General features: G+C 47.9%; 1 protein-coding gene across 1 annotated transcript in view; it reads left to right on the forward strand.

Moving 5' to 3' along the window:
- Nucleotides 1–14,396, forward strand: part of LOC149436254 (RRP12-like protein) — a 45,259-nt gene that overhangs the window by 4,994 nt on the left and 25,869 nt on the right. The window contains exons 2-3 of the mRNA XM_089661809.1: nt 1–104; nt 7,428–7,535. The exon at nt 1–104 is cut by the window's left edge and continues 75 nt beyond it. Of these exons, the coding sequence (XP_089517935.1) occupies nt 1–104; nt 7,428–7,535 (212 nt within the window). The remainder of the gene's footprint in view (nt 105–7,427; nt 7,536–14,396) is intronic.

The raw sequence follows: 14,396 nt of genomic DNA on the forward strand, positions 1-14,396 counted from the left end.
GCAGAAGAAGCAGACGCGGCAGATGAGCAGAGCCTGGCTGAAGGAAGGGGAAGGAGACGAACCTCTGAACTTCCTCGATGCAAACGCCGCTCAGAGAGTATTAGGTGAGTCATTCTTCTATTTCCACACTGAACACTTTACAAATGTATTATTATACAGGATTTATATAGTGTCAGCGGTTTGCTCAGCGCTTTACAATAGAAAGGGAGATGATACAGAAATCAGAGAGGGGGCAGGCCAGTGGAGGGATTGGCAGAGAGGGATGGATGACACTGAGTGGAAATCAGTGGAGGGATTGGCAGAGCGGGGTGGAGGTCAGTGAAGGGATTGGCAGAGAGGGATGGAAGACACCGAGTGGAGGCCAGTGGAGGGATTGGCAGAGAGGGATGGAGGACACCGAGTGGAGGCCAGTGGAGGGATTGGTAGAGAGAGATGGAGGACACCGAGTGGAGGCCAGTGGAGGGATTGGTAGAGAGAGATGGAGGACACCGAGTGGAGGCCAGTGGAGGGATTGGTAGAGAGAGATGGAGGACACCGAGTGGAGGTCAGTGGAGGGATTGGCAGAGAGAGATGGAGGACACCGAGTGGAGGCCAGTGGAGGGATTGGCAGAGAGGGATGGAGGACACCGAGTGGAAGTCAGTGGAGGGATTGGCAGAGAGGGATGGAGGACACCGAGTGGAGGCCAGTGGACGGATTGGCAGAGAGGGATGGAGGACACCGAGTGGAGGCCAGTGGACGGATTGGCAGAGAGGGATGGAGGACACCGAGTGGAGGTCAGTGGAGGGATTGGCAGAGAGGGGTGGAGGACACCGAGTGGAAGTCAGTGGAGGGATTGGCAGAGAGGGATGGAGGACACCGAGTGGAGGCCAGTGGACGGATTGGCAGAGAGGGATGGAGGACACCGAGTGGAGGTCAGTGAAGGGATTGGCAGAGAGGGGTGGAGGACACCGAGTAGAGGCCAGTGGAGGGATTGGCAGAGAGGAATGGAGGCCGTCGAGTGGAGATCAGTGGAGGGATTGGCAGAGAGGGATGCAGGACACCGATTGGAGGGATTGGCAGAAAGGGGTGGAGGCCAGTGGAGGGATTTGCAGAGAGGGATAGAGGGAAGCCAGTGGAGGGATTGGCAGAGAAGGATGGAGGGCATCAAGTGGAGGGCAGTGGAGGGATTGGCAGTGAGGGGTGGAGGACACTGAGTGGAGGTCAGTGGAGGGATTGGCAGAGAGGGGTGGAGGACACCGAGTGGAGGCCAGTGGAGGGATTGGCAGAGAGGAATGGAGGCCTCCGAGTGGAGATCAGTGGAGGGATTGGCAGAGAGGGATACAGGACACCGATTGGAGGGATTGGCAGAGAGGGGTGGAGGCCAGTGGAGGGATTTGCAGAGAGGGATAGAGGGAAGCCAGTGGAGGGATTGGCAGAGAAGGATGGAGGGCATCAAGTGGAGGTCAGTGGAGGGATTGGCAGAGAGGGATGGAGGCCAGTGGAGGGATTGGCAGAGAGGGGTGGCAGATACAGAACGGTTAGTAAGGTGGATGAGTCTGGCAGCAGCATTCATGATAGACTGAAGAGGGGATAGCCTGCGATGAGGTCAGCCAATGAGGAGGGAGTTACAATAGTCAAGGTGAGAGATAACCAGGGAATTGAGCCATGCGAGGGAATCTCTTTCTGATCCAAGGATTGTGTGTTTGTTTGGTAGAGAAGCATTTATTATACATTCCAAGCCTTGCACAACACACAGTTTAATTAAAGCTGACTAAGAATAGTGAAGTGTTCCGCTCAGGTCTGGGATCTGCTCTTGATCCCTGAATAATATCTCCACGGGCCGGGTAATTGCTGCAAATCAGTGTTTAAATGTAATTGGACGGTTGGTAACTGTTGGCACTTAATAAAGACGCCGCAGGGGAGAGCCGAGTATTTTCAGCATGGCAGTCGCAAAACATTTAAATTGATATTAACCGTTTTCCAACCGCTCTATAGCAGAACTACTACTACAGGGCGGCGTAAAATCACATCTGTATACTTGATTTTGTATTTCCGTGTAGGGGGTGCGCGCACCACCCTACCCGCGCCACCAATGGAGGATACAGCTGTCAGTCCGCTAAGGAACCCTGACAGGGTAGAGGTCTGTATGTAAGCAATACAGATCTCTCCTCTGTCAGCACCTGCATGCTGCTTTGTATTGCTCTGCAGAGCAATACAAAGCAGCATGCTTACACAGTAAAACACACACTGCACACATAGTAAAACAGCACACAGTTAACCCTTTGATCGCCCCTCATGTTAACCCCTTCCTGCCCAGTGCCATTAGTACAGTGTCAGTGCTTTTTATTAGCAATGATCACTGTATTGGTGTCACTGGGGATGTCAGTGACACCAAGTCCGTTTCCCCACAGTGTCAGAATGCCCGCCGCAGTCCCACTATAAGTCACCAATCACCGCCAATACTAGTTGTTGTTAAAAAAAAAAAAAAAAAAAAAAATCCTAGTACAGTTGTGACCAAAATTATTCAACCCCCAATGCTGTAAAGGGGTTTAGGGACTATAGTGTACATTTGGAATTGTATTCAGAATCAAATCCTACAAGGACGTTGTAACTACCCAAATGCAACTAAAATGACATCAATTGTTTATGTAATACAGTAGTAAATGGTTCTTATGTGGTTTCTTCATTGCCACAATTATTCAACCCCTTAAAGACTACCACTCTGAAGAACAGAGGTTCATACAGGTGCTTTCCATCAGGTATTGAAAACACCTGTGGATGTCACCGAGCAGCAATCAAGCATAATAAGCACCAATTAGGCAGCTTTAAAATGACTGTGATACTCAGCTCCTTCTAGACATTTACTGGTGTGGTTACAAACATGGTGAAGGCAAGAGAATGGTCCAGGAAGACAAGAGAAGAGGTGATTTCTCTTCACAGGAAGGGCAATGGCTATAAGAAGATTGCAAAGATGTTAAACATACCAAGAGACACCTTAGGAAGCATCATTCGCAAATTCAAGGCAAAGGGCACTGTTGAAACGCTACCTGGTCGTGGCAGAAAGAAGATGCTGACTTCGACTGCTGTGCGCTACCTGAAGCGTAGAGTGGAGAGAAGTCCCCGTGTGACTGCTGAGGAACTGAGAAAAGATTTGTCAGATGTGGGTACAGAAGTTTCAGCCCAGACAATAAGACGCACACTGCGTAATGAAGGCCTCCGTGCCAGAACTCCCAGGCGTACCCCCTTGCTGTCTCCAAAGAATAAGAAGAGTCGACTGCAGTATGCCAAAAGCCATGTGGACAAACCACAAAAGTTGTGGGATAGTGTTCTGTGGACTGATGAAACAAAATTAGAACTGTTTGGGCCCATGGATCAACGCTATGTTTGGAGGAGGAAGAACAAGGCCTATGATGAAAAGAACACCTTGCCTACTGTGAAGCATGGTGGAGGGTCAATCATGCTTTGGGGCTGTTTTGCTTCTGCAGGTACAGGGAAGCTTCAGCGTGTGCAAGGTACCATGAATTCTCTTCAGTACCAGGAGATATTGGATGGAAACGTGATGCAGTCCGTCACACACCTGAGGCTTGGGAGACGTTGGACCTTTCAACAGGACAATGATCCCAAGCATACCTCCAAGTCCACTAGAGCATGGTTGCAGAGGAAAGGCTGGAACATTTTGGAGTGGCCATCGCAGTCACCAGACTTAAATCCGATTGAGAACCTCTGGTGGGACTTAAAGAAAGCAGTTGCAGTGCGCAAGCCTAAGAATGTGACTGAACTGGAGGCCTTTGCCCATGAAGAATGGGCGAAGATACCCGTAGATCGCTGCAAGACACTTGTGTCAAGCTATGCTTCACGTTTAAAAGCTGTTATAACTGTAAAAGGATGCTGTACTAAGTACTAAGATTGAATGTCACTTGGGGGTTGAATAAAACTGATAATGCTGTGAGCACAGAAAAGACATTTGTGGTTATTTCATTATAACTGTTATGTTATATTTGTCTGACCTACAAGTGCCTCTTTAATGTAAATGTAAGCAAGATGACTGAATGATCAAAAGCAATGTCAAACTGGCCAAAACACTCAATTTCAGTGGGGGTTGAATAATTTTGGTCACAACTGTACATATTCCGCCATTTGTAGACGTTATAACTTTCACGTAAACCAATTAATTTACACATATTGGGATTTTTATTTTTAGCAAAGACATTTTGGCCTAAATTTATGACGAAATGTGATTTTTAACATTTTTATTGGACACGTTAACCCCTTGCCTACCGGGCACCCCCCCCCTTCCTGCCCAGGCCAATTTTCAGCTTTCAGCTCTGTCGCACTTTGACAATTGCGCGGTCATGCAACAATGTACCCATATGACATTGTTATAATTTGTTTTTCACACAAATAGAGCTTTCTTTTGGTGGTATTTACTCCCCACTGGGGGTTTTATTTTTTGCGCTATAAACAAAAAAAGAGCAAAAAATTTGAAAAAAAAAAAGTTTTTCTTTTGTTTCTATTATAAAATTTTGCAAACAGGTAATCTTTCTCCTTCACTGATGTGCGTTGAGGCTGCACTGATAGTCAGCACTGATGGGAGGCACAGATAGGCAGCAATGATGGGCACTGATAGGCGACACTGATGAGCACAGATGGGCGCACGGACGTGCAGTGATGGGGGGCACTGACTGGCGGCAGTGATGGGGGGCACTGACTGGCGGCACTGATGGGGGGCACTGCTGGGCACAGGGGGGTGGCACTGCTGGGCACAGGTCTGTGGCACTGCTGAGCACTGATGATCAGTGCCGATCTGTTTTCTGGCTATTGCCAGTTATCGGCAGTACTTTTCTCACGCTTGGACACACAGCTGATCCGTAGGACACATTGATCATGGAGATCGGCGAGGGCGCGTGGGAGGACGTCATATGACGCCCTCCCAGAACTGAACAACCACACTGTAGCCGTCATTCAGCTATAGCGCGTTTGGCAAATGGTTAATAGCAAAAAGTAAAAAATATTGTTTTTTTCCCTCAAAATATTCGGGCTTTTTTTTTTTTTTTATAGCACCAAAAGTAAAAACCGCAGAGGCGATCAAATACCACAGGAAGCTCAATTCATGGGAAAAAAAAGTCAATTTCATTTGGGTGGAGCGTTGCATGACCGCGCAATTGTCAGTTAAAGTAACTCCGTGCCGTATTGTAAAAAATGGCCTGGTCAGGAGGGGGGGGATCCTCTGGAGGGCAAGTGGGGGGGGGGATCCTCTGGAGGGCAAGTGGGGGGGGGGGGGGATCCTCTGGAGGGTAAGGGGGGGGGGGGGAGTAAATCCTCTGGAGGGTGAGGGGTTAAACTAACTGGGAGGAAAGTTCAAAACTGATCTCAGAAAGTACTATTTTACTGCAAGAGTAGTTGATGCCGGGAATTAACTTCCAGCAGAGGTAGTGAGCCCATCAATGGTAAATACCGGCAGATATGCTTGGGGCAAGCATACAATGAAGGAAATGCGTATTTGCTCCCCAGCTGATGCTGAATGTTCGCCCCTCACACAGAAATGATCGGTCTAACAATGGAATGTTCGCCCCTCACACAGAAATGATCGGTCTAACAATGGAATGTTCGGTGTAACACTGAGAGACAGAATACAACAACAAATTCAGCAGAAATGCGTCTAACAAATGATGACTGATCTGCATGTTCATGAGGGAAAGAAGGATTTGATCCCCTTCACAAAACATGACTTAGTACTTGGTGGCCAATCCCTTGTTGGCAATCACAGAGGTCAGACGTTTCCTGGAGTTGGCCCCCAGGTTCGCACACATCTCAGGAGGAATTTTGGCCCACTCCTCTTGCCAGATCCTCTCCAAGTCATTAAGGTTTGGTGGCTGATGTTTGGCAACTCGAACTTTCAGCTCCCTCCACAGATTTTCAATCGGATTAAGGTCCAAGGACTGGCTAGGCACTCCAGGCCCTTAATGTGCTTCTTCTTGAGCCGCTCCTTTGTTGCCTTGGCCGTGTGTTTTGGGTCATTGTCATGCTGGAACACCCATCCACCACCCATTTTCAATGCCCTGGCTGAGGGAAGAAGGTTCTCACCCAAGATTTGACGGCACATTGCCCCATCCATCGTCCCTTTGATGCGGTGCAGTTGTCCTGTCCCCTTAGCAGAAAAACACCCCCAAAGCAGAATGTTTCCACCACCATGTTTCACAGTTAGGATGGTGTTCTTGGGATCATAGGCAGCATTCCTCTTCCTCCAAACACGACGAGTTGAGTTGATGCCAAAGAGCTGGATTTTGGTCTCATCTGACCACAACACTTCCCACCAGTCCTCCTCTGCATCATTCAGATGTTCAGTGGCAGACTTCAGACGGGCCTGGACATGTGCTTTCTTGAGCAGAGGGACCGTGCGGGCACTGCAGGATTTCAGTCCTTGTCGGCGTAGTGTGTTACCAATTGTTTTCTTGGTGACTGTGGTCCCAGCTGCCTGGAGATCATTGACAAGATCCTCACGTGTAGTTCTGGGATGATTCCTCACTGTTCTCATGATCATTGACACTCCACGAGGTGAGATCTTGCATGGTGCACCAGACCTAGGGAGACTGACACTTGTTTTGTGTTTCTTCCATTTGTGAATGATTGCACCAACTGTTGTCACCTTCTCACCAAGCTGCTTGGCCATAGTTTGGTAGCCCAGTCCAGCCTTGTGTAGGTCTACCATCTTGTCCCTGACATCCTTGGACAGCTCTTTGGTCTTTGCCATGGTGGAGAGTTTGGAATCTGATGGTTTGATGGCTCCTGTGGACAGGTGTCTTTTATACAGGTAACACAATGAGATTAGCAGCACTCCCTTTAAGAGACTGCTTCTATTCTCAGCTTGTTACCTGTATGAAAGACAACTGGGAGCCAGAAATCCTGCTGAATGATAGGGGATCAAATCCTTCTTTCCCTCATGAACATGCAGATCCGTCATCATTTGTTAGACGCATTTCTGCTGAATTTGTTGTTGTATTCTGTCTCTGTGTTACACCGAACATTCCATTGTTAGACCGATCATTTCTGTGTGAGGGGCGAACATTCAACATCAGCCGGGGAGCAAATACGCATTTCCTTCACTGTAGTTCCATAGTTAGTCTGGCTGAAAAAAAAAAAGACAAAAGTCCATCCAGTTCAACCATTAGAAAAAAAAGTTTTTGAATTGTATGGTACTTGTACCGTCTGCCCTCATGTAAAGCGCGGCGCAAACAGTTGTCGCTCTATAAATCCTGTATAATAACCGCTACTATATATGGAGATCCAGAAAGCAGACATTAGCCCAGGACTGCCCAGAGATTTCAGATAAGTGCTCTTTGTTGGAAGCAAAAATAAAGTCGTTATCCGCTTATCCATATCGAGCCGCGAGGATAATTGTTTTTATAATTAATGTAGAAAACCTGCCTTTCATCTTTTTATACCGCAGCCACAAAACCGGGACTGAAGAGCACAAAGCAAAGCCGCGACTTCAAAGTCACAAATGACGGACGGCTCATTATCAAGGACGAGGATGCGGAGGAAGAGAAGTCAAAAGGTTTGTGGCGCTCGGCGATTTTTTTTCTTCTTCTTCTTAGAAATGAACGACTTTCAGTAGTCTCGGCGCAGCGCTCGTCAGTAGTCTACCTTCATGAGCAGCTGTTCCATAATGATCTCCATAAGCTGTACGGATGGTGCTCATCCACACGGTCCTCCTGGACTATTCATTAATATTCAACCTGCTGAGGAATTGGCAGAAGGAAATCAGCAGAGGAGGAGGAGGAGAACCCACGTGGAAGAAAAATATATTTGAAATACTAAAATTTTGGCCACATTCAATATATTTCAATGAATATATATATATATATATATATATATATATATACAGTGGGGCAAAAACATATTTAGTCCCCACCAATTGTACAAGTTCTCCCACTTACAAAGATGAGAGAGGCCTGTAATTGGCATCATAGGGAGACCTCAACTATGAGAGACAAAATGAGAAAACAAATCCAGACAATCACATTGGCTGATCTGGAAAGAATTTATTTGCAAATTATGGTGGAAAATAAGTATTTGGTGAATATGAAAAGTTCATGTCAATACTTTGTTATATATCCTTTGTTGGCAGTGACAGGTCAGACGTTTCCTGGAAGTCTTCACAAGGTTGGCACACACTGTTGCTGGTATGTTGGCCCATCCTCCATGCAGATCTCCTCTACAGCAGTGATGTTTTGGGGCTGTCGCTGGGCAACACGGACTTTCAACTCCCTCCAAAGGTTTTCTATGGGGTTGAGATCTGGAGACTGGCTAGGCCACTCCAGGACCTTGAAATGCTTCTTACGAAGCCACTCCTTCGTTGCCCGGGCGGTATGTTTGGGATCATTGTCATGTTGGAAGACCCAGCCACATTTCATCTTCAATGTCCTTGCTGATGGAAGGAGGTTTGCACTCAAAATCTCACGATACATGGCCCCATTCATTCTGTCCTGTACATGGATCAGTCGTCCTGGTCCCTTTGCGGAGAAACAGCCCCAAAGCATGATGTTGCCACCCCCATGCTTCACAGTAGGTATGGTGTTCTTTGGATGCAACTCAGCATTCTCTCTCCTCCAAACACGACGAGTTGTGTTTCTACCAAACAGTTCTATTTTGGTTTCATCTGACCATATGACATTCTCCCAATCCTCTTCTGGATCATCCAAATGTTCTCTAGCAAACTTCAGACGGGCCCCGGACATGTACTGGCTTAAGCAGGGGGACACGTCTGGCACTGCAGGATCTGAGTCCCTGGCGGCGTAGTGTGTTACTGATGGTAGCCTTTGTTACGTTGGTCCCAGCTCTCTGCAGGTCATTCACTAGGTCCCCCCGTGTGGTCCTGGGATTTTTGCTCACCGTTCTTGTGATCGTTTTGACCCCACGGGGTGAGATCTTGCGTGGAGCCCCAGATGGAGGGAGATTATCAGTGGTCTTGTATGTCTTCCATTTTCTAATTATTGCTCCCACAGTGGATTTGTTCACACCAAGCTGCTTGCCTATTGCAGATTCAGTCTTCCCAGCCTGGTGCAGGTCTACAATTTTGTTTCTGGTGTCCTTCGACAGCTCTTTGGTCTTCACCATAGTGGAGTTTGGAGTGTGACTGTTTGAGGTTGTGGACAGGTGTCTTTTATACTGATAACAAGTTCAAACAGGTGCCATTGATACAGGTAATGAGTGCAGGACAGAGGAGCCTCTTGAAGAAGGTACAGGTCTGTGAGAGCCAGAAATCTTGCTTGTTTGTAGGTGACCAAATACTTATTTTCCACCATAATTTGCAAATAAATTCTTTCCAGATCAGCCAATGAGATTGTCTGGATTTGTTTTCTCATTTTGTCTCTCATAGTTGAGGTCTCCCTATGATGCCAATTACAGGCCTCTCTCATCTTTGTAAGTGGGAGAACTTGCACAATTGGTGGTGACTAAATACTTTTTTGCCCCACTGTATATATATATATATATATATATATATATATTTTTTTTTTTAATCAAAGTGTATTTTTTTTCCAAAAAAACATATATTCAATTTTATAAACTGTGGTTTTTGGCCAAGTGCATTTAGAATTTTCGGTTTCGGCACCAGAAGTTTCATTTCGGTGCACCTCTAATAGTAAAAAAAAAAGGTAAAGCGCCTCCATGCTTACAAGCACATGTGAATGCATACGTGGGTCTCACACGCATATGTAAACAGCGATCACATCATGCTTGTGAGGTGTCGTCGCAAACATCAGAGTGCGAGAAATAATTTTAGCACCAGACCTTCTGTGGGACTCTAAATGGGTCAACTTTAAAGGCTTTTAGAGCGTTGCCTATTGAGATTTTTAGGTACCCTAGTTTGGCGCCGTTTCACGGGTGTACACAATTTTAAAGCGTGACATGTTAGGTAGCCACTCCTGTCAGCTAAGAACAGGAAATGGAGGCTGCAATTCACACAGGATCACCAAAATTGGACAATAGAAGATTTTAAAATGTTGCCTGCTCTGATGGGTCTCAATTTCAACCATGAGATTCAGATGGTGGGGTCAGAATTTTGGTGTAAACAACATGATGGCATGGATCCATCCTACGTTGTATAAACGGTTCAGGCTGGTGGTATCATGGTGTGGGGGTGGTATTCTTTTCACACTTTGGGCCCCTTAGTAACAATTGAGCATCGTTTAAACTCCACGGCCTACCTGAGTCTTGTTTCTGACCATGTCCATCCCTTTATGACTCCAGTGTCTCCATCTTCTGATGGCTCCTTCCAGCAGGATAATGCTCCATGTCACAAAGTTCAGATCATCTCCAACTGGTTTCTTGAACATGACAATGAGGTCACTGGACTCCAATGGCCTTCACAGTCACCAGATCTCCATCCAATAGAGCACCTTTGGGATGTGGTGGAATGGGAGATTCGCATCATGGATGTGAAGCCGACAAATCTGCAGCAACTGTGTGACGCTATCATGTTAATATGGACCAAAATCTGTGAGGAACGTTTCCAACACCTTGTGGAATCTATGCCACGAAGAGTGAAAGCAAAAAGGGGTCCAATCTAGTACTAGCAAGGTGGAACGAATAAATTGGGTGGTGAGTGTATGTGGTCATGCTATGATTGATTGGGTGGTCTTGCTGCAGAGGATGTTGCACTGGGCAAGTGGAAGACCTTGTCTCTGGCTTCTATGCTTGTAAAAGATATAGCGGTGCTGTGCCACACCAGGATGAATGGGGAGAATCCCAGAACTAGGCTGGCCAGGCCTACAGGCTTTAAGATCTAGGCTGGTCCTCCATTTTGGAGAAGCTGAGGAACGGTAAAAACAAAATGCTATGATCAATTGTCTGTGTGGTCTTGTTGCAGAGGATGTTGCACTGGGCAAGTTGGGGACTTTTTCTGGTGTCTGCTCTTGTAAGAGATTAAGCAGTGCTGTGCCACACCAGGATGAATGAGGAGGATCCCAGAACTAGGCTGGCCAGGCCTACAGGCTTTAAGATCTAGGCTGACCAGGCCTACAGGCTTTAAGATCTAGGCTGACCAGGCCTACAGGCTTTAAGATCTAGGCTGACCAGGCCTACAGGCTTTAAGATCTAGGCTGACCAGGCCTACAGGCTTTAAGATCTAGGCTGACCAGGCCTACAGGCTTTAAGATCTAGGCTGGCCAGGCCTACAGGCTTTAAGATCTAGGCTGGCCAGGCCTACAGGCTTTAAGATCTAGGCTGGCCAGGCCTACAGGCTTTAAGATCTAGGCTGGCCAGGCCTACAGGCTTTAAGATCTAGGCTGGCCAGGCCTACAGGCTTTAAGATCTAGGCTGGCCAGGCCTACAGGCTTTAAGATCTAGGCTGGTCCTCCATTTCTGAGAAGCTGAGGAACGGCCAAAAATAAATGCTATGATCGATTCTGTGTGGTCTTGCTGCAGAGGGGGTTGCACTGGGCAAGTTGGAGGCCTTGTCTGGCATCTGCTCTTGTAAGAGATGTAGTGGTGCTGTGCCACACCAGGATGAATGAGGAGGATCCCAGAACTAGGCTGGCCAGGCCTACAGGCTTTAAGATCTAGGCTAGTCCTCCATTTTGGAGAAGCTGAGGAACGGTCAAAAAAAAAAAATGCTATGATCAATTGTCTGTGTGGTCTTGTTGCAGAGGATGTTGCACTGGGCAAGTTGGGGACTTTTTCTGGTGTCTGCTCTTGTAAGAGATTAAGCGGTGCTGTGCCACACCAGGATGAATGAGGAGGATCCCAGAACTAGGCTGGCCAGGCCTCCAGGCTTTACGATCTAGGCTGGTCCTCAATTTCTGAGAAGCTGAGGAACGGCCAAAAAAAACCAAAGGTTTGGCTTTAGATACATTGTAACACTACAGAGGAAAAAAATTAATTCACTCAAAATATTCTCAACTTTCCTTCTAATCCTAAAACCCAGAGATCTTCTATTGACAATACTCACCAGTCAAATAACTTTTTCTTCTAGACAAAAAAATGAGTTTGACTTTTGCACCTCCCTGAATCTTCCCGGGATCACAACCAAGGATAAATTTGAGGATTTAGTGATAGCGACTTAGTTGTTCTGTTTGATTAAAGCAGAAAATTGGCTCAGCGTGATCTGCATACAGATCGTCTACACAACTTCCCCATTGCAGCTCCAGAAAACCAACAACCATTCCTGTGGGTACGTCAAAACCGGATTCCCCGTCAGAACACAAATACATATAGAAAGGGCGGCTGTGCAGACTCGTGCAGTTCCCTCATATTACCTTTCCTTTAATCGGGTGGAAAAACTCAAATGTGGGCCGCGCCAGCATTCTGGTCGCCCTCAAAGGTTCGGATGTATTTATAAGACACTATTAATGTATCTACTCTAATCATATTCAATATTTGCCTCTGCATTCCATTATTACAGGTTTTAGTAATATCTTAACCACTTCCAGTCCGTACACTTTCACCCCCTTCCAGTCTGGACACTTTCACCCCCTTCCAGTCTGAACACTTTCACCCCCTTCCAGTCTGAACACTTTCACCCCCTTCCAGTCCGTACACTTTCACCCCCTTCCAGTCCGTACACTTTCACCCCCTTCCAGTCTGGACACTTTCCCCCCCTTCCAGTCCGGACACTTTCACCCCCTTCCAGTCCGGACACTTTCACCTCTTCCAGTCCGGACACTTTCACCCCCTTCCAGTCCGGACGCTTTCCCCCCCTTCCGGTCCAAACGCTTTCACCCCCTTCCGGTCCAAACGCTTTCCCCCCCTTCCGGTCCGGACGCTTTCCCCCCCTTCCGGTCCGGACGCTTTCCCCCCCTTCCGGTCCGGACGCTTTCCCCCCCTTCCGGTCCGGACGCTTTCCCCCCTTCCGGTCCGGACGCTTTCCCCCCCTTCCGGTCCGGACGCTTTCCCCCCCTTCCGGTCCGGACGCTTTCCCCCCTTCCGGTCCGGACGCTTTCCCCCCCTTCCGGTCCGGACGCTTTCCCCCCCTTCCGGTCCGGACGCTTTCCCCCCCTTCCGGTCCGGACGCTTTCCCCCCTTCCGGTCCGGACGCTTTCCCCCCCTTCCGGTCCGGACGCTTTCCCCCCCTTCCGGTCCGGACGCTTTCCCCCCCTTCCGGTCCGGACGCTTTCCCCCCTTCCGGTCCGGACGCTTTCCCCCCCTTCCGGTCCGGACGCTTTCTCCCCTTAAAAGTGCCGTGACAAACAAACGGTTGAGGAACGCTGGTATACCCAGCAAGATACAACGTACGAGGAATGTTTCAAGTCCATGAGATGCCCCCGATTTTTTTCAGGAAGAACACAGGTTGGCCAACCTTACCATAGTCCTGATCTTCCCCAATGATTGGGAAACCTCGGCTCCGGTCCGTGTGGGACAGATACGACGTCATTGACATTTCCTGTTCCTCTCCTTTCTGGATGCCGGCTCTCCCCAGACTTGTATGGAAGTCATTAACAATTCGCTTCTCCAGCTTTCTTCACGACGCGATAAAATATTCATTAGTCTGCATCTGTTCCATTATTACCAATTAGTCTGTCTATCTATGGCGGAGTCAGACCTCCTTACGTTGATCTCTTTAGAAGAAGCCCCTTTGATCAGATCTCCCCGCCTCCCACGCAGTCCGTGAAGCTCATTAGATGCCGGCAGGAAGTTGGCTGTGACGGACGGTCTGCCCTTCATTTGTTACAATTTCGGCAAATCGGATGAAGAATGACATTTTAGCTTTGTATGTCCAAATTAAAGTTCATCTCCAGGTACCATCGATGGTCCACCGATAGAGAGAGCTCTCAGAGGCCTCAACTCCTACATCGCTTTTTTTTTCTTTAATTGGGTCATTTTTCTTGAAACAAAAATAAAGATTGCTGTTTTTGTTAGAGAAAAAAGTGACGGTATATCATCAGGTTACAACGCATGTCAAACGTAAGGCCCGCGGGCCGAATCCAGCACGCCAGGCCGTTTCACACATCACCCCGAGCCATCTTGCCTCCATTTTGTCTCAGCAGTGGGCAGCAGAGAGGAGGACTAAAAATCCTCCACCAGATCCTGTACTTCTCCATGCAGCTGTGGAGAAGCTCGTCTCTGCTGAGGACAATTATTAGGCGGGCTGAGCACAGTAATGGGGGGCTAAGGACAATTATAGGGGAGGCCAAGAACTGTAATGTAAGGGGGGCGGGGCTGAGGACAGTAATGGGGGGCTGAGGACTGTAATGGGGGGCTGAGGACAGTACGGCAAGAATCAGGACAGTAATGTGAGGGGGGGACTCAGGACAGTAATGTGAGGGGGGACTCAGGATATTAATGGGCTGCTGTGGACAAATATGGGGGGGCTGAGGACAATTCTGGAGGGATTTAGGACAGTAATGGGGGGCTGAGGATAATTATAGGGGGGGATGAGGACAGTAATGGGGGGCTAAGGACAATTATGGGGGGGCAA

The sequence above is a fragment of the Staurois parvus genome, unplaced genomic scaffold, assembly GCF_062004578.1.
Source record: "Staurois parvus isolate SC_StPar_1 unplaced genomic scaffold, SC_StPar_1.0 ptg001389l, whole genome shotgun sequence".
Taxonomy (NCBI): Eukaryota; Metazoa; Chordata; class Amphibia; order Anura; family Ranidae; genus Staurois; species Staurois parvus.